The sequence below is a fragment of the Molothrus ater genome, chromosome 4, assembly GCF_012460135.2.
Source record: "Molothrus ater isolate BHLD 08-10-18 breed brown headed cowbird chromosome 4, BPBGC_Mater_1.1, whole genome shotgun sequence".
Taxonomy (NCBI): domain Eukaryota; kingdom Metazoa; phylum Chordata; class Aves; order Passeriformes; family Icteridae; genus Molothrus; species Molothrus ater.
Window position 1 is genome coordinate 31,439,821 of NC_050481.2, and position 21,425 is coordinate 31,461,245.

The window sequence follows — 21,425 nt, forward strand, 5'->3', positions numbered from 1 at the left end:
TTTCTCCTATAAATATCCTACAATGGGAGCATTAGGATAATTCCAGGGCCCCAGTCTTGTCAGTCTCTGCTGGATGTGCTGTGAGCATGTCTTTGAAATAAAAGTTAGACTTCCAGGAATTTGGGGTTTGGCAAGTGCCTGCTACTGGGCTATCTGTTCTGGGTGTGCTCGGAAAGCAGCCTTTCTAAACCAAGCAAAGAGATAATTAAAACACAAAGCATGTCAAAAAATCAGCAGATTTTCTGGATAGCAGTTTGGAGCTGAACACAAGTTTTTCTAAAGTGACAGTTGCTTAAGGTGTTCCTTGCATCTCGTGCCAGTATGGCACTTCAAAGCAAAAATGCCTGTTTGTTTAGGTCTTCTGTGCACACTGAGCGCTGCAGTTGTGTTTGAACAAAGGCTGTTAGCAAAGTTGATGTGACTGCACAACTTTGGGAAACAAAATGTAATAAAGATAGTATATTCATTAAGATAAATAGGTCTTGGTCTCTAACCTCATCTTTTCTGAGATCAATCTAATTAATTTTTTTAAATGATCAGGTAATTTTACATTTTATTAATCTCTCTTCCCTTTTTAGTCAGGACCAGGGTTGTTATTAAAAAAAATTGCAATTATTATTTCCAAATATCTTGTGTATGTATGCAAGTATTCTCAGCTGGAAGCAAGTCAGTTGCTTGCCTATTTTCACAAGAGCATCATCCTAACAAAGAGGAAGAGCCATGCACTGTCTTTTCTGGGCTCCCTGACCTCTATCTCACATTGCAGTATTTGAAATATGGCCATAGGTAATGAAGATGCTCGAGTGCTCAAGGCCCATTTGCAGTTTGAATGGCAACCAGCTCAGCACACTGCTGTGTACACATTCATGCTAATGCCTGCACAAAACAGGTGAGAACAAAGCCTGATTATGGGCACAGTCAAAGGGCATCTTCATTTCCAATTACACTTATGTGTACAAGATTTGACAATGTCTCTTGTTTCTATTGGAAGTAGCTCTTTGCAATTCCATGTCCTGTCAGGATGCTCTGCAAGGTGCCAGGAGCTCCAGAAGGAAAGAGCTATTTCCAATCAGTTAGGTAATTTTCTATTAGCTCTCCTATCTGTCAGACCACCTTCAGCTATTTTCCAAAGTGTGTGTAATACTGTCTGTTTGAAAATAGCTCCCAGCTACATTAAAGACCTTTAAGAAGTAGGTGTCCAATGCTGCATCAGTTTGACTACACTGGAAGTACAGGAGACAGTTGCCCAGCTCCTTCACAGCTCTTGACAAGTAACTTTGGGCGTCATTTCTTTTTTGCTTGTGTGTTTGCATATGTATGGAGCTATGTTTTATATGTAATTTATAAAGATGTAGGAATGTTTATGTCAGTCTTTCTGCTTTTGTTGTATATACTAGCATTCAAGTAGAAAAGTACTTAGTTGAGGGAAAAATGCAGAAAATTCAGATGAGATACTTTATTATAGTTTATTTTATATGTTTGCTGATATTGAAATTGTTTAAATATAAGGAAAATGGTGAAAGTGATTGATTCTATCCTTCTGCTCTTGCAACCAAGAACATTTCCTATATTTCCTCTCTCAGAATTTTACCACTCCCCAAGGGAAAATATTTGTATCAGATTTTAGGGCTCCTTTCTCTTAGCCTCTGTTAGTGATGCAGTGTCCCTGCTCCTGCTGTACCAACAGCACCCCCATACATGGTGAGGAGCCTCCATCTGTGCCTGTTGCAGACTGATTTCTGCCTTCTTGAGCACTGCTGCAGCCGGATCTGCCATTCTGCCTGAGGTCTCCCTAGTGTCTTGTACAGCAGGACTGCATTCTTTGATGCAGCTGGTAGAGTCCTGCCAAAATTCTCCCATTACTTTGTCTTCCTCTCTGTTGTGTTGGATGAGGGATGAATGGCTAGTTCACAGTCTGTCTGAGTGGTTTTAGTTTGTTACTAGTGAGTCTACAGTGTAAGCATCTGCACCTAAGGTGATCTCCCTGGATTCCTCCCTAGTCTCCAGAGTTACTGGAGATCAAATGAGTGAAATCTAAAGCAAAATTAATTTCACCTTCCAAGAAGGTGTTTAACTGGTCAAATGAATCACACCTTAGAATGTTTTTTCTCTTCTCTGACTGGAAAAAAAAATAAAAAATCCCAAACTCAAGCTAATCTGTCAAGGATAGATTTAGACATTGCAGATATCCAAACCAAGAGGAAAAGAAATTGACTTCTTGTGATTCAGAATATTTTCCTTTTTTCTTTTTTTCCTTTTTTTTTTTACATTTATGTCTTCACAATTTTATTTCTTTTCCACTGCTGAAGTATACTGTCTTAATTATTTTAAATGTCTGATCATATCTCTCAGTCATGAGCATGTGGACAGGCATTGAGTTAAATGCAGGTCTAACTTGCCTTTCTTATAATATCTTACAACTTTGAAATATACATATAACAGAATCTTGTTATATTCCGGTGTAGTGTTCTGCAATTTCACCTTCAGAAGATTCAGTTACTGATATGCACAAAATAGAATCCTGGCCCTTTTAGCTAAGGGTTTCCAGTATCTCCTGAGTTACTGAAAAACATCTGAATTTACAAAAGGCAACATCTTGCCAGTTTTTCTTGGACAGCACATGTAATAACTTCTGCTTAGTCTGGGATAACTTTGTTTTGTCTTTACTTTTCAAATTCATCTTTGCAAGTGCAGCTTACATATTTTACTGCAGTCTGTAGAGCATTTAAGTTGAAGGTAGAAAGTTAAGTTAGAAATTTAAGTTGAAGAAAATTACATGGATGTTGTGTTTTCTCTGCTTGGCAATTAAGGCATCTACTTAGAGAAAATTATTTTCATTTGACATTCATGCAATCTATGTTTCATAGCAAATGGCATAAAATCTTTAGGCAATTTATCTTATCAGCTTATTATCCTAGTTCTAAAATTGTGAGATACAGGATTTTTTATGCATATTTTTTGCCATTTTTAATTAATTTAATTTGATTCTGTAAGAACTCTAGTATAGCCCCTATTTCATTTTGTAGTAAAGTTGCTGATCTTATCATATAAAGTTGAAAGGAACTGAAATTATATTGGGAGATTTACACTTCCATAAAATTGTAAGATGTAAAACCCCATCCCACTTCCACAGAATAAAATTCCAAATAGTGCTCCCATTTATTTTAATAATGAAGAGCAGAATGTGGATGAATCTTCAGGAAAACAAAGTGAATCAAGGCAGGGCTAATGCATCCTTCAACTTGCAACCATTTTATTTATTATGCACACACACACACACACCTGTGCATGAGCAGGTTATTGGTCTGTCATTTCTTGTTTATGGTAATGAGTTCACTTTGGTTTAGTTTGTCAACTTTACATCAATTTATGAAGCTGTAGATAGTGTTAATGAGCCCCATGAAGGTTATTAGGAGCTGAAAGTGTATGCACAATAAAGCAGTAAGGAATGATTCATGGCCTGCTTGTTTTCATGGTATCTCCAAGAGTGCTTTTAAAATATTTTGAGATCCTTAGATTAAAGCTGTCTTAATCTAAATTATATATGTGATGACATGTATGCACATACAGACACTGATTGATAGGCAAAGCTCTACATAATCCTCATGTATGATTGAGCTATGAATATTCAGGTCAGTAATTATATACTATAGAAATAATATTCTTGAGATAATACATTAAATATATCTCAATGATCGAATCAATCACTGAATTAGATAGCATTACTACATCTCAGTTCCAAGCTCTTATTTTCTCTGCTACCCTATGTTTCAATGTTTGAGGACAGTGCTGTGTCCAAAATTTCTCAGAACACTAGTGTGGCACAATATGTTTCTGTACTGCAAAGAGCAATGTTTAAAGAAGTACTGCTGGGCAGGGTCCTTTCTTCTCCTCATCTCCAAATTCATGTACACCGCTTAAGCACTGCTGCTCCAGTGGGAGGAAGTCGTAGTGACTCCAGCCGGTCTTTCACTTCATTCTTCTGCTGTTCTGATCCCTTTAAATATTTCTGTACAAGTCACTGAGAAAACTTTATTCAGAAGATTGACACCTATTGCTGAGCTTACTGATCTTTAAAAAAGAGTTCTACTTTCTTTTCTAAGGTCTGACAGTTGCATACAAAAATTAATCTTAATTCGGGAGCTTGCTTTCGTTACAATTACAAGAGCCTTCTGCATGACTAGCGCTAACTAATTAAAATTCTCATTAAAGTCTGAGCCATTGAAGTAAAGAGCTAATACATCATTTCTCTCCACTTTACAATTTATATATTTTCAGCATCTAATAGCCTTCACAGGGATCATTCCATTCATTCATATGCCTCTAAGTAGTTATATTCTGGCCCATATTTCCAAAAATGGCTCTTATATTTGGCATAACTGTGGTGTTCCAGACTCAAAAAGCCCATCCAACAAAGTCCTCAGTGTATGTGCACATGTGGTTTCAGTTCAGTTAGTTGAGATGTAAAATTTTCCAGTCACTGAAGATAAATGCTTTTGACCATTTAGGCCCAGTTTCTTATGCATGTGATGACAGGATTCCTCTCTGATGTCTCAGAAGCTATAAAGCTCCTTATATTATGTCAGTTTAGGAACATGGGGCTCTTCCTCTCCTATATTGCTCTTTGAGGGACACCACTTCTTCCAGGCATCTCTGCCCCAAAATTGTTTTCTGTGGTGTTGACAAGGTATTGCATACATGAAAGTAGCTACCCCTGAGATTTTATATTTAATGGGAAAAGGTAAATGCATCTATATACATGATTTTTGAGTTTGTGTGTAAATATCTGGGAGGAGATGAAATCTCAAGATCTGTGAATAAATGCTTCTTCATGAAGAGTGTAATTAGAGGAACAACTTCTTATTTTTACAGGCTAGCTCAGGTTAAACACTGATAATTATTTCTTTTTTTCCCCTTTCACCTGCATGGACTTCCAGCCATATCTGCACACAGGACTATTACACAGCTGTAAGTGAGAAAAAAAGTAACTCACTCTGAAAACCTCTGTAAATCTTTAGCTCAGGTTTATTGGCACTGCCTCAACCATTCTTATGAGTACTATATGAATTTTCACAGATGCCCCTCAGAAGGTAACTAAAGAAAAAAATTGATTGATTTCAAGTATATCTTACTATCCTTTCTAGTGTTTAATGGATCACCAAATGCATTGGAAGGTATAGTGAAGCTGAAGATGGTTTTTAATTAAATGTTTTCACTTCTTTTCAGTATACCTCTGCTCTGACCTATGATGCTGTTCAAGTGATGACAGAAGCTTTCCGGAATTTGCGTAAACAGAGGATTGAGATCTCCAGAAGAGGAAATGCTGGAGATTGTCTTGCAAATCCAGCTGTACCCTGGGGTCATGGTGTAGAAATAGAAAGGGCATTGAAACAGGTAGCTTCCCTGGAGTGGATGCTGGCATGAGTGCATGTGTGAAATGTTTGAAAATATCTTCTAGTCTCCTAAACTGTCTGGATCTTGCTGGGAATTATGTGGAAGTGAAGTCCTCAGGAACCTGGGCAAGATAATATATTGCATATGAAATAACTCTTACATTAATGTTTTTGAAATTTCAATTATCATTTGTGGAAATAAAAAGCCCATTTTCAGAAAAGAAAAAAACTTAATTCTTCTACCACTTGCATCTTCATCTATTATAGGTTCAGGTGGAAGGGCTAACAGGAAATATCAAGTTTGATCAGAATGGAAAGAGAATCAATTTTACAATAAACGTCATGGAGCTCAAAAGTACTGGTCCTCGGAAGGTAATTTGAATTGTCTTATAGTGTCATATAAAGCAATGGGTTAAGGTAGGTACTGAAACATTAATTAAGCACGAGTTGTGATAATAATTATTCATAGGTGTATTCTACAGTGGTCTTGCAGAGTGAAGTAAACAAATCTAATATTCCTTTCTAACAAATATGAATTATTATTTCTGGTAAGTACTACGTAAGAGTCTTTTCCTTTCAGTTTTGTGGATTAAACTTTTTTTCTTTCTGATCTGAATTGCTAAATGTGAGCCAGCATTTGGAGAAATATGCTTCTGAATGACAAAAGCTGGATACAGTTTTTAGTGATGTTTTTATAAATGTGTTTGTGTTTTTGTTCTAACTTCAAATCTCTCAGGGAAAAACAGTTTCTCATGTTTTGCTAATCTGGAGTATTTAAATTTTACAATGTGTGATGTTTGTACTAAAACCTGTTAATATGTGAATAGCATGGTATACCTGTTCTAGAAAAAGTAATGTAAACAAATGTCATTACTTTAATCTTTTTAGTGTTTGTTGTAGCCTTTCACTACATAAATACAAATTCTTACAGAGGTAAATCCATAGCTGAAATAGTTCTCTGGGAGCACAAATCAAGGGCACAGTAATAACATGTTTTACCTTTTCCAGAAAAGTTCATATTCACTAGTGTCTGTGCATCCTATCCACTCTCTTTAGATTGGGTATTGGAGTGAAGTGGACAAAATGGTTGTGAATCCTCTTGATGGCCCTCTTGGAAATGAATCTTCAGGACTAGAGAATAAGACTATTATTGTCACCACTATTTTGGTAATTAACCTCCTATTTTGTCAGAAGACAATCTGTCCGACAATGATTTGTTTCTCGACATTTTGCTAGTTTAAATGTACTGTCTTTTTATTATTTGAGGTTGTGAGCTGTTACCTATTGTGATGCATAATAAAATCTAGAAATAAGGGAAATGTATGGGATTCAGCACGTGGTTTTGATTTGTAGAGGATGAATGGTCTTTGATTGAACATCCTAGAAAGTTATGGTTTTTAAAACTGAAAATGGAAATTAAATATCTGCTTTCAAAGGAGAGGAACTTCTGAGAGGCAGAGAATTTAGAGAACAGATTTTAGAGAATAGATTTTGACAAACAGCAAAGAGTCTGGTTCTTATGCTTCAGGATTGTAGCTGCTATGGATTGGTAAAATGTAAAATTAAACATTAAATATTATATTCTGGTTGTTTAGAAAATTAAATTATATATTATTACAAAAGAGCATTTTTGTGTAAATTACACAGTTTGTTTATCAGTTTGAACAACCCATAGGTTAGCATAGGAATTTCTCTGGATGCAAGAACAGTCCTGTAGCAACTGAGCAAAGAGGAAATACATTAGTCCAACTTATGACTCATCACCAATTTTGCTGATGATAGAACTTTATTGCATAGTTATAGATATCTTACCTATTGTTTGTATCACAATTTAATAAAAATATAGCCTTGAGAGCCTCAAGTGTTTTCTCAGAGAGAGATGTGGTTGTGAAATAGAAAATAATTTTCTTGTATAAGACAGCAACAAAAGCAACTAAATAATTTGCCTTCTTCCATCCAAACTGTATGAGAGAAAGAAACTGATTTTGGAATTTACTCTTTCTTCTCTGAATGCATAACTCCTGTTAACATTCATGGTCATTATTAACATACTTCTGGGAATCACTGTGCCTGTAAGTACTGCCATTTGTGTATGATTCTGGAGAATGCAGCTTTTAAATGTGTTTAAGACATGTGCCATTCATAATTAACAACTAACGTATACATGGCATGTATGATTCAGATGGTATCGGCTCTCTTTTTTCACATGTAAAAGGGAACATACCAATCTGTGAAGTGTACAACAGATGCACCTGTCTTGTCAAGTAGCTAAGGCAAGTTCTTTCTGTGCAGGAGTCCCCATATGTCATGATGAAGAAAAATCACGAAATGCTTGAAGGAAATGATCGATATGAGGGCTATTGTGTGGACTTAGCTACAGAAATTGCTAAGCACTGTGGATTCAAATATAAGCTCACAATTGTTGGGGATGGCAAGTATGGGGCAAGGGATGCAGACACGAAAATCTGGAATGGGATGGTTGGAGAACTTGTTTATGGGGTAAGAAAATCTTCTATAATAAAGCTATTAAAGATAAGTAGTGGAAGGAGTGGGATTTGGTTTCATTTTCTCTGTAGAGTGTAGGAAATTTAATTAATTTTATAGAAATTAATAATGGCATGAAAAATTTTGGAAATAAAACATGAAATTACATTTCAATTGTAAGTAAAGTTGGGGGAACGTGACTGCATATTTCATCCTTCTCACCAGGTGAAAAGCAAAGTACTTTGCTAAACTTTTAAATAGCATATCCTGTTAAAAGGGCATATGTAAAAACAAAAGCTTGGAATACACCAACCATATGGCTCTATGTATTTCAGTATGAGTTCAACTAAAAATTTCTGAAATTCTCCACAGGATGTTCTCGGTGAAACAAATGTCTCTGCTGTCCTATTTTCTATTTGTGAAATGCCATAGAAACTAAACCATTTTTTGCTCTGCTCATTGCATTAGCTATTATTTGCTTTTTTTCTTCCTTTACAGAAAGCCGATATTGCAATCGCTCCATTAACTATAACATTGGTGAGAGAAGAGGTGATTGACTTCTCAAAGCCCTTTATGAGCCTGGGGATATCAATAATGATCAAGAAGCCTCAGAAGTCCAAGCCAGGAGTGTTTTCATTTCTTGATCCGTTAGCATATGAAATCTGGATGTGCATTGTTTTTGCCTACATTGGGGTCAGTGTAGTTTTATTCCTGGTCAGCAGATTTAGCCCATACGAGTGGCACACTGAGGAATTTGAAGATGGAAGAGAAACGCAAACTAATGAATCAACTAATGAATTTGGGATATTTAATAGTCTCTGGTTTTCCCTGGGTGCCTTTATGCAGCAAGGATGCGATATTTCGCCAAGGTTGGTTACTCACTCATTTCAACTTTGTGCATTTTTGGTCTCAGCCATCTCAGCCAGAAGAGGTTCATGGTGCATATATTTTCATTCTTGGAGATAAATTAATTGAAATGATTTTTCCCTCCCTAAAGTCACAGAAGTCCTTGAAGTGAAAGCACTTGTCTGTGACATAGGGTCCGGATGTAGCTGATCGACTTTGCCTTCATGCCGATCATAAATCTGCCAAGTGAAGTTATATACACCATGCAGAGACTGTAAAATGCATAAGGTTCACATCATTCCATGCCTTCTTGGAGGGGTACCGTGTTTTTGCTGCATATTCCCATTTTACAGTTGACAGTGCATATGGTTCACCACAACTGTAATGGGAAAAAAGGATAACAAACTAGTCATGAACTACAGAGGCAGCACTTTCCCTCTAAAACTCACTGCATATCATAACATGGTTATTAACACACTCTTATTCCCCAGGAGAGCCTTGAACTGAAGTAAAAGTCCTGTGATGGCTCTAATTTCATGTAGATATTTGCAAAACACTATTTTTTTCCATGGCCTAGTTTTAGAAAAGTCACAAAGGAAATGATGAAAATGAATCTGAAGGTCCAGTTTATAAGTGCTTAATTCCTCATGGATTTTCTTCTACTTTTATTCGGGACAACTGTAAAGCACTTAAGTTAATTCCTTTGCAGTTCATTAAATATTCTATTTTGCATGTGCACAAGTCACAAGTGGTTCCAGCCTTGATTCAGCGAAATGGTGAGTAGGTAGGTAAATAGCTCCTTGCTGCTTGAGGGAAATACAGTAACAATTTAAATAGGGCAGCCAGGTTTAAGGAAATCAAAACAGAGGACTTAGGTAAAACTGCTTGTTATAATTACATTTCTTATAAACATCCTGGAGTAAGACAGGGAACAGGTCAATTTCTAGTGAGTCTAGTGGTAGTGGTCAAAATAAATCAAACCAAGGGAGTATTTCTTAGATATGAAGTCACGCGTCCCAAAAGGTGACAGCAGGTTTTCAAGTTGTTCTGCACAGAAATAATAGCATTTATTGTGTGAGAACTTAAGCAATTCTCTGTAAAGGCTGCTGTATCACAGTGGGAGATGCCAGCCTTTATGGTGAAAGATACAACACATTTGGCACATAACCCAGTAAGAATTGTGTACAAGAGACAAATCAGTGAAGAGGGCAAATTGCTGCAGATCATGAGAAGTTGTCTAAATTAGAAGATTAGATCTGCAAATTGCTGCAGATCATGAGAAGTTGTCTAAATTTCACTCCTGTGGGGTTTTAGTATTAATTACACACTTCACAGTTGGAGTTGCCTGCTAAGTCACATATTAGTACAAAATTATTTTTAATTATTTATTTTATTGAATCAAGGCTGTAGTAGAATTATGATCTTTTTCTTGTTATCATTATTATTTTACTATCTATGAAAGCACAATGGTTGTTTTATATGGTTTGATAGGTTTTGAAAGGTAGTGCAAGAATAATGATAGGAAATGGTCATCATAAAAGGTGCATGAAACTCAATTTTGGATATTCAATATTAAGTTTCAGTGAAGCATTTATTTCATTGAAACCATAATTTTGAGGAAGGTGGTTAGTTTGTATATTATACATTTATTATAAAAATAGAACAGGGCTGAAAAACACTTGTTGTTTCTGGTTTTGCACCAAAACATTTCACTATGGAATTTGAACTGCCTGCAGATAAATCAGATTAAATATAAAGAGGACTATCTCCAGGCATGAACAAAGTACCTTTCTGAAGTTAATTTTGCATTACTGCAATCATTTCTCTAATAAAAGTGACAGCTGCTCTAAGACTTTTAAAGGAGACAGGTTACTAGTGTTCCCTGGCTCTGGAATAGAAGGTGGTGCTGAGTAAGACTTGGACCACCTGGAAATGGTCTGTAGTAGCAGTCCCAATGTTGCCTCATGGGTAGTAGAGGAACAAAAGAGTAAAATAATATATTATCTGATAATTATAACTTAGAGCAAAGTTTTCCTCATCTTTTCTGAGATGTGAGTGTGCTCTCCGTTCTGCCAGATAATACCTTTCTAAGTACAAAATATGGTGCACAAATTTATGTAATTTTTACACAGAAATTTTTATTTTGGTACTTAAAGGTATAGTAAATTAGGGGTTTCTAAAGTGTGAGTTCATGCCAGCACATTTTAGAAACTTTTCCAAATGTACATAAAAAAGAAACTACTCATTTATCTGTGACAGACTGCCTGGGGAAATTTTGAATAAAAGTGACACCCCAAATAATTTTACTTGTAAAATGCCATGTGGGAGCATAATTTCTGTATTGGTATTGAGCTTATTCTTTTTTTACAAAGTCAGTGGCAACTTTGCTCACAGATCATGGACATTTGAAAATTATTGTCACTTATAGAGGGTGTCATGAATACAATACAAAGTGCCATAAAGTTGGCAGTTATTAAGTACCCATTGACAGATTTTACCTTGCAAATACACAATATAATGTATTCACTATATCTTATAACTATATATTTTACTTGTAGAATTACTTTATATTCCAATTACCTCCATTTCAAAATAAGTATGTGATGTTTTTTCAAAGGTGACAGAAAGCATTTTTGCAGAATACAGCTCCCTTTAGAATGAGCTTGAAATATATTTTTTTCTATGGTCCTTTGAATAACTTATTTTGGGCCTTATCGTGTAGTAGAGTGAATTAGTGAGTCTGTTGTGACATGGAATAAATCTTTTAATGTCAGAATTATTTTTATGCAATAGCAATTAGAAAAAAATTATTTGTCCAGAATTGGTTCTATTTAATTTTGTTCCTAGCTTGGTCAATCCACTTTGCATAACTGTAATTTTTAAATGTACATATATCTATATATAGTTATATCTATATACATTCTATGTCATAATTAGTTTCTGTTCTCATTCACAGTACAGTAGGCTGGGTGAGTGATTCCTAATTTGTTTACTTAATAACTAGAGGAGACACACCAAGACAAACCTAGGCTACTGCAGTGCCCTAGTACTAGACTTTTAACTACATGCACATTTCTGCCAGATAATTAAGCATATCTCCAAAGATTATGTACTGCTTCCTATAATGCCTTCTTTGGGAACAAAGTGGTAACTAATTTCAAACTTTAAAGAACCATGAAAAAAATGCTAAGTTTGACAATAATGTTATATCGATGTTTCTCTTATACTAGTTTTCAATTCTTGAAAATTACTGGGTTGAGTTGTGTGCTTTACGCTGTTTTGTATATTTTCTTGAGTTCTCTTTTCTTCTTTCTTCTTGAGCAGGAGAAGCAAAACACAGATCCATAAGAGCCCACCTGCTGCTGTTATAAACATCAGATTATTATTATTATTCTTTTTTAAAAATATACTTTGTTCCCCATTTTTCTGTATTATCACTGATTGTTTCATGTCCAGTCCTCAGTTTGTTAAATGCTTGTATCTTTCAAAAGTCGTGTGCACTTCCTAGCCTATAGATATTCCCTGGGCAAGCTTTTCTTACTAATAATGCTATTTGTTTCTCAGTACAAATTGTGTACAGCAGCATAAGCCATTGTTTTGTGCAAATCAGTCTTGTCTGAATGTCTTAGGAAAACAGTCAAGGCCTTTGATTTTAAAGTGCACATTGGTTTATCAGCTGATTTTGTTTGATCCTCATCATAATGTCACACAAAATCACTTCAGAGGGAACAAAAAGTTTGTGTTAAATATAGCACATTATGATGGAAGCAGTTTCCTTCAAGGATTGTCAAAACTTTGAAGAACTGGATCACTAAGTTCTTCCAGAAGTAAACTCTGGAGTCCTGATTTCAGCAGAGTCTCAGGAGATCCAGTGGAGAATGCCTTGATTTCCCATCTGGTGTGCAGAGCTAGACTCTGAGATAGCCTGAAATGCTTCCCTGTACTATACTGCACCATTTGCATAAAACTGATAACATGTTCCTTTTTTGGGATTTCCATTTCACTTTACAAATCCATTTCATACTTGTTACTAGGTCCCTGTCGGGGCGCATTGTTGGAGGTGTGTGGTGGTTCTTTACCCTCATCATCATCTCCTCCTACACGGCTAACTTAGCTGCCTTCCTGACCGTGGAGAGGATGGTGTCTCCCATTGAAAGTGCTGAGGATCTTTCCAAGCAAACAGAAATTGCTTATGGGACATTAGATTCTGGCTCCACTAAAGAGTTTTTTAGGGTAAGAATCTCTACTTTTTTGATTTTTTTTTAGATTGTTTTAAGTAGGTCTTCACTCATGTAAATGTGTTTTCCCTTGGCTTTATTAAAAGATTGCTATGCAAAGTGTGATTTACACAGCTCAACTCACAAATATAAGTGTTCCTATTTTTAATTGCTACATTTAATTTTTATATACAAATATAAGGGTCTTGATATATTCCACTATACAGTGAAAAACAAGGTATGTTTAAAGAAGGAAGTTGTTGTCATTTATCTGCTTAATAGCTCTGCTTTATTTTAGGTACCCATACAGTGAATAAGAGTATGGCAAAGGTGTATATTCATGTCTTAATAAGTATATTCTACATGATTTTTCAAGCTTGGCAATGGGGAATGGGATATAATCCTTCTGGCTGCTGTAGAATATACATGCCTGCTTTTATATGTAGAAAACAGTTCTTACTTTGCATTACATTAGTGCCTTGGAAGCCTGTCAGTCCTCACCCTCTACCTCTGGGTATTGCCGTTTTAAAAATACATGAAACTTTCAGTGTGTGAGTCTTAGGCTGCCCTTGAGACATCAGCTAGCCTGGTGAAATCCATCCAGCAAATGAGTGAGAGACCAAGGCTGCTGACAAAAAAACCCAGAACAGCCTCACCTTGTCTGTGTCTCTCACTCTACATAGAAAGTGCACTAATTAGGAATCATACTTGTCTCAACTGTAAAAAGTTTCTGATTCTGAAGTTAGGTTCAGTAATAATACCTGCTGCTGATTGCTTTCCTGTTGGCTAAACCAAAACTAAAATGAGGTGTACAAGCTGGTAAAAATGAGACTGTGTTTGTGCTAAGAGTGTTTAGAAGCATTTAGAAGTACACAGGTAGGTTTTTGGTTTTGTGAACCTAAACCTTTTAGAACATGGCTTTACTTGGGATTGAATGTGAATTAGCAGTAGGTCACTTCTTCTGAATAGTTTATCTTTAGAGATTTTTAATAGTTTATCTTTAGAGATTTTTTTGTTTCTTTTTTAAACAAAAAATATTTGTATGTGCATACATTAGTATCTAGTTGTATTCTGTACTCTAGTTGTATATGTACTCTTAGCACTTATGTATGTATTTCCACTTTTATACAACTAGTGTTCCTGGTTATTGCTTGAGCATTAAAAGCTTACTTGTGTAAAAATTAGGTAGAGGCTTTGTGAGGGGATATTCTTCATCTTTGGTTAAGTTATTTTTGGCTCTGCACAAACAAAACTCTAATGATCTCTGGAAATTTCTACTCAGCAATTTCTATCACAATTTGGTACATTGTGTGCAAAATAACTACTTAGGCTGGTGCATCTATATGTTATTTGCTAAAAACCTCTTAGACTTGTCCAGTTACTTTTCAAGAAATAACAAGTGTCAGAATTTCTTTTTAAGAGGCCTGAAACTCAAGTTCTGAGAATGATACGCTCTGCTGAAGACAGTGTGAAAGGAATCTCTAGCACTAAGGAGACTAAAATTTCACCCAGAGTATATCTGTATTCTGACTGTGTTGGACTGGATGTGTGATTTTTATATGACCTGAAATTAGCACTCAACTTCTTTGAATAGCTGAAAACAACTTGAGTATATTTTTAGCAGCAAGCTAAAATGGTCTGGCTTCTTCTCTGTCACTCACAGAAATTAAAAAAACATATGGGGTTTTTCAGTCAGTCTGTTTTCAGGAAGTGGTGTTATTTACAAGTTTGTTTTCTATCGATGGAATGTGTACTGAATCTTTCCTAGTAGAGCCCTAATTCCTGGGGCAGCACAAAATAAAGGGCAGTTGGGTACTGGGGATGAGAAGGGTAGACTGAATTATCTTTGCTACTAAAACATGGTTTGTGATAATACATTACACAATTGAAGAAGAGATGTTTCACAGTATTTTTCAAAAAGAAACTCTCAGCAATTGCCTAGATGGTAAAAGTTAGCTGAACAATCCTCTTCTGAATAGCTGAATATAATTGTGTGCAATGTTAATGGAAAGAAGTGAGATCAAGCCTTTTTCTAGCTCCTGTGACTGCTCATCACCTATCCAGCAGACAGTAGGCACACAAGCTAGTCCATATCACTTGGGGATAACATGCTTGGTATTCATGAGAAAAGGATGTGCTGCCTTTGCCCTTTACCCCAATTTAGGTAGGCTCCCTAGCTTTAAAGGTAGCATGGAGCAGTAGGAGATAGTCTTGCGTGCAGTGCATAGCGCATCAGTTGGCACTGCATCAAGAAACATAACTGATAAAAAGGAATGAAAAAGCATTGTGCTCTGGTGTTTCTAGTGCTGCTTTAAGATGAGAAGCAGAAGCTTGGTACATCCTATATAGGAAATACCAGTACAAAAGTAATGGATTTTAAAATATTTTTAAAAGAAAAAAAAAATGACAAATAAAAAGTATTGACACAAACATCAGCAAGATACTATTACTTGTTAGTAATAATCTTATAGATAATTTTATAGCTATAAGTATACAGAGACAGAATTTTTTTCATTAATGGCACATCTGTCAGATCTCTGTAAATAGCAGAATGTGTAGTAGCTTTCCTCAGGAGACCTAAGAGTTGGCACTAGCAGCATCTCAAGTACAATCCAAGTCTAAAGAGCTCTGTTCCACTGAGTTGGGATATTTACCACTTCTGATATTTGCTAATGCTTCTACTTTATAGATAGTCCTTGTAGAGTTCTTAGTGCAATTGAAAGCTAAACAAAGGTATGTATTGCATTGCTTTTGCATTTTCTTTTGGGTTATGGGCAAAACAACAAAGGATGTGTGGCCATGGTTTCCCCAAAATGCATCATTTTTCTCAAATCAGTAGTGGATTGTAGAGGTGAGAATGCAAGTAAGTCTGCAAGCACCACTGGGAAGACTCAGGAGTCTTTTCAGTTGTTCTTGTGCAGGTACATCAGCTCTCTGATTGCTGGGACACGGGTAGATGTGATGGAGAGGTAAATGGTGGGCACTGGAACGTCGTCACTCTGGTACGTCCTGGTGGCACTGTCCACAGTCACACACTGTCCTTGTCTTCGGCGATTTCCCAGCTGGTACGTGCATTAGCCAGGGCACAGAGCTGAACTTGGAAGGGGGGAGGAGTCACTAACCCAACAGGACAGTCTGCTCTCACCTGCCACTGCAGAAGCAAATTTTAAAGTGTTGTCTGTGTGTGCTAACTCCTGAAGTTGCCTCGCTTGCTTTCATGGGCTGCAGCACTGGAAGAAGGAATCCAAGTAAGTATGAAGGCATTCACTGGAACATTTCCGTGCTTCTCACCTGCTTGAAGGCGTAATGGAAATTAATGCCAAAATGACACAACGAGAACAAAAGTTAATTATTTTTACGGTTCAGTCATATTTTTGCTATATGTATGCCTTGCTCTGTTCATTAAAGATATGTACAAATTGGGTAGACAAATGAAATCAATCATCCTACCTCTTTTTCCATTCCAGAAGATGAATTGTAGCTAGTCCTATAAGTAAGGTAATAAAGCATCTCAAAAAAAAAAAAAAGTGCAGAGCAATAACTAGATTAATTTACTGTCTCTCTGCATTAGTTTTTATTTAAAATATCTTCATATGTACCTATTTTTCAACCAGCAGTGTGACATGGACAGACCAATCTGTTTCATTGTAACTGTTTTGGTGGCCTTTAAGAATAGATCCTCTGCCAAAATGAAAGCAGCAGAACTGCTCCATAACAAAGAAGTATACATTACCTTTCACTGAGAAGACTGTTCAAGAGTTGTTTATTCTTGCTGAAGATGCAAGAGTTACAGAATGAAAAGGTGGGCATTGGAAATATGCTGGAAGGATGACTTATAATCTTGTAGAGGAATCCTCTCACACAGTGGAAGGCCAGAAACAAACGTAAGAGCTGACAGGATCTCTTGAGTCATTTCTCCTACAAAAGTGTTGTCTGTTGGGAGCCAATGAAAATTTTGCCTGAAAGAAAATAGCAATGTCTTTTCTGAGTATCTTCAACAAAGTCCAGTGCCTCTGCTTTTATAAGTATTTTAAAATATTTTTTAATTTGTAAAAGTATTTATGTTAACAGCTGCATTACAAGAGGGGATGCAAAAAAAAAAGAGCATACTGAAATTTCTAAAAGAATAAGAAACCAAAACCACAGGAAATCTTTAGTGAGAAGAGAAGAAACATGATTTTTTTTTTATTAAATTGAAATAAAAAACTATGAATCCTACCTCAGCCTCAATTTTGAAGTGTGAGATGTAGAAGAATTATAGAAGATATATTTCCAGAGTTTCATTTTAACTAGCTCCGCAGAAGCCTTTGAGAGGTGAAGGAGTTGAAAGACTCAGCCATGAAATATCCTGTAACATTTACCATGGGCTCTGGTTGGCACCTGAAGAGGCAGAGGGGGTGTAGGACTGGTACTTCATGCAAAGCAGATGTGGCTGGAGGGTGTGGGTTTGGGTCTTTAGTTTGACAGGAGGAAAAGGTCCATAGCTAAAATAGTGAGGAGAGTCAGATCTGAGCACTGAGTTGGTGCAAGGACTGCCTTTGCACCCAATAGCATAATAATGAAGATATGCTTGTACTTTTCTGTGATAGACAGGGTTCAAGTGATTAATTTTAACTTGTCTCTTGTTTTTGAGGTCCTTGCATCTGCAGAACACAGAAGAATTGATTTAGGCCATTTTGAAAGTTATTTTAAAAGAAAGAATGCAGTAATCAGTACTTTCTTTTTCCCACTTTTTGTTATTTTTCAGTTGTTTTTTTTTTCTCTTTCCACATTACACTTGCTATGGTTAGAAACATCTTTTATTTTCCAGACTATATGTATTTATAGCTAGTTTATTCTCAATTTTTACAGTATTTTATAATTATTATGTAGATTTTCTTTTCTTCTCAGTGTTTATTTTCCTGATGTATTAATCCTGAAGGAGCAGAAATGTACTTTGTTTGCCATCCAAGTTCTTAGTTTGCTTTGTAGAAAGGCATTAATATTTCTTTATCTTTTTTGGAAATAACTTTCTCCCAATTCTATCACACTTGGTAACAATTTTGATCATAGTGACAGATCTGTGTTTCTTTTGTTTCTTTGCCAACTGATGGTTTCCAATTTTATGCAGATTTTCTTATTGCTTCCAAATTGTTGGCTAATGCTTTTGAACTAGGAAGTTTCATTTATATCATTCTAGTGATCAGAATTTTCCACTTCTCATATATAATAAATAAATAAATAAATAACATTTCCATAGTCTATGTTTTGACATCTCAATTTCCTTTCCTACTAATCCTAGTCATTTCTGTCTTGTAATGTTTACACTTTGAAATGTCATCTGAAGCTGTGCCTGCTGTGCAGTATTTACACCAAAAGAGTGGTAGTTTGAATGCTTTCATGCCTCAGTCCAGGCAGTGTGTTTATGGTTCTAGAGTCCAAGAACAGCATTTGCAGTTCTCCATAGATTTGTGACAGCTTGAGAAAGCACTTTTGTGTTTTGGGATTTAGTTTATTCCCCCTCCCCCAGTATAGGTGCAATGAGCTCTTTTTCAGAATTGTAGAAATTAGGGTTTTGTGATATTTATCTGAGTTTTTAAAGAAATGACATTGAAGTGACACTGCTTTGATTTTATGCTGAATGTAAGGAGGAATGTCAATTCTGAGGAAACTGAAATTACTAAGTCTCAAAGGAGGAGTCATTTCAGCAGTTATTTTAATGGAAGTTAAATTATTTGAGAGCATACCTTTGTAAGAACAGCCTTGGTCACTTAACTCAGCCTTGGTCACTTAACTCCTTAAACCACATTATATAAGGTCATTGTCCTGCACATTTCTGGAGAAAATTATTTTAAGTGAACTTTTGAGGAATTAATTCGTGAAGTAGAATGCTTTAGATTTTTTATTAGTAAGACCTAATATATTACAGATATTTTGGTAGCTCAATTAAGTAATGGAAACTGAATTGCCATAAAACTTCATCTTAAGAAGCTTTTTACCATTACTGAATAAATATATCCATATCTTACAAAATTTAGGACTTATATTTATTTGAATTTACCTTAAGTATTCACGCAGTATGAACATAGGGTTTTAAAGTACTTAAATCTTCAGCTAATTAAATGAAAAATATAGGTCTTTTCTGTGGGTTTTTTTTTGACCTATTAATTTTTGATTTACTGACTAAATTAACAAGTTTTGGCTTTCATTACACTTTCTGGCTACTGGTGACATTATGACTTCCTGTCCTTTTGTTCAGTATGGAAGGTCAACAAGATGATTTCATAAATCATGTTTGAGAATTGGAGATCTGCTCCCACAGTACAAGATCATCATCTAGTAGAATGTTAGTAGTTTGAGGAGCTATTTCTGTCAAAGGCATACTAATTACAGCACCCCAGTTTTAGGAATAATAGGTCTTTGAATGTCAAAATAGAAAAGTTATCTGATGACCCACAAAATAAAGTTGATAAAGCTTTGCATAAATTAATTTCCTAATTAGTTTCTTAATGAAGGTAGTATTTTACACTGGAATTGAATGTGTACTCCGTAATAAGAATCATAAAATAACTTTTAGATATAATAATGTTATCCTAATATATTGTAATTATGTGTGGAATAATTATTAATATTTATTAATCTATATTAATTATATACTTATGATTTTTAAAGTTTATTTAACAAAATTTATATCGTTGTTATTGTTTTCATAGTCAAAATGCTCAGTGTTAACATCATACTTTAAAAAAAAAAAATGTTCCTGAGACATTTTTGTATCAGTATATTGCGGTAGAAGTCGTTAGTAACAGGACAAAAAATGTTCATTGTGAGTATTAGGGTCCTGTACTGCCATGTTGGTGTTGATTGCAATACCAAAATTACAATTAGCTTCTAACATCTCATGCATACACTGACTGTCACCTTGCAATAGCAATCAGCCACAGTAATTAAGAGCAATGCAGATAATTTCCATCCTCTTGCATTCTTGTAGTCACTATGGCCATCTAGAATGGTTCTGTTTTTTGTAGTGCATTTGTAGGGTGGAAGCCCAACTTGCACACAGGGCATCCTGTGTTTACACAGAATGCTAGATGGCCTCTTAACACTGGCATATTCTACGTCTACAGCTCTGCCTTTCAAATAAATACAAATTCAGAAAATAATGAAGGAAGTATAATGGCACAGTTATGAAAACACATTGTATTACTAAATATACTGTGTAGCAATATAAAAAAAAACTAGAAGTCATCCATATTCCCTACAGAGTGCTTGCTGCTCTTATATTTTAAGAATCTAGACAAAGCCAAGGACTAGGTAGGGATCCAGACTGGGAACTGTATGAATTCCAGTTTTCAGTGTTCCTGGCTGCAGAGGCCTGCACGATCATGGCCAGCCCCAATTGTCATTATCTGGTGATGTTCTTATGGAATGTCTTACAGATTTTCATTTTCATGATTGCTGGATCAGATATTCCTGCCTTCATCTATACAGCAAGGGCCCTGTGAGCCATCTAGTGGGAAGTTTCTTCTTAACACTTGACCCTCTGGGAAACCTGTTCCTTTCCCTGCTCAGCTGCCCAGCCAATAGTACACAGCAATGATTTACTTTGTGAACTGCCGCTTCAAAAATGGTGCAATAGATTTTTTAGGATTCTTCTGGTTTTTAGGGTCATATGTCTGGGGATCTTTTGGGCAGGAAAAAAGCAATATGTATGCCATATGGTAGATGTTCCAAGAATCTGGGAAACTCACTGTGCCTTCAGCACACAGTTATTTTTCTGTCATTCTGTTATGCTGGGTATATCCAAGTCTTTTGGTATATATGGGTATGCTGACTATGTATAGATCAACAGATTAAAACACGCATCAACTGGTCTGCAAGAGGACTTGAAAAAAGCCAGCTGTGCCAATGTATATGCAGATTCTGGTAATATTTAGAAAATTTAGATGTTAGAGAACTTTTAGTGGTGCTTGGTACTGCCAGAACCTTTTATACTAATGACATACAGAGACCATGGAGAAATCTGAGCTTCAGAATCTTCCTAGACTACATTTCTGGACCTGAAGATTAGGGTAAGTCTGGGAAAATGCTAATTCTGTACCACAAGAACAATGAAGTCATGGGAAATTACTGGTGGTGTTACTGATGCTTTTATACTTAATTCATTTATTTTTAAAATGGTGTCATTATAGATGTTAGAGCAGAACTGCAGTTTTGATGTGTATGTTATAAAGTGGTTTTAGTTGAGAAGTGCATCTAATACATTTTATTGTAGTATAGACTTGTTATATTAGCACATAAAATAATATCAGTAATATCTGATAATAACTTGACTTGTTATATGTCTTGTTGTACCTGCTGTTTCTTTGATAACATTGCTTCCTTTCTGGTGGTATCTAGGTGGCAAACAGTTTTCCTTTATTTTTTTTCCAGGTTAAAAAAACCCAATCAGTTGGTAGTTAAAACTGCCAATTATAGTTATAACTACCAATTGGTTAAAGCAACA

The 21,425-nt window shown here is 35.7% G+C and overlaps 1 protein-coding gene across 5 annotated transcripts in view; it reads left to right on the forward strand.

The window, feature by feature from the left end:
- GRIA2 (glutamate ionotropic receptor AMPA type subunit 2) overlaps nucleotides 1-21,425 on the forward strand; it is an 88,787-nt gene that overhangs the window by 60,521 nt on the left and 6,841 nt on the right. For all 5 annotated transcript variants that reach the window (XR_004980064.2, XM_036381650.2, XM_036381649.2 and 2 more), the window contains exons 7-12: nucleotides 5,227-5,394; nucleotides 5,661-5,765; nucleotides 6,450-6,560; nucleotides 7,686-7,892; nucleotides 8,376-8,746; nucleotides 12,758-12,956. Coding sequence is in view for 4 of the 5 variants with exons in the window: in XM_036381650.2 (XP_036237543.1) it covers nucleotides 5,227-5,394; nucleotides 5,661-5,765; nucleotides 6,450-6,560; nucleotides 7,686-7,892; nucleotides 8,376-8,746; nucleotides 12,758-12,956 (1,161 nt within the window). In the remaining variant the exon portion in view is untranslated. The remainder of the gene's footprint in view (nucleotides 1-5,226; nucleotides 5,395-5,660; nucleotides 5,766-6,449; nucleotides 6,561-7,685; nucleotides 7,893-8,375; nucleotides 8,747-12,757; nucleotides 12,957-21,425) is intronic.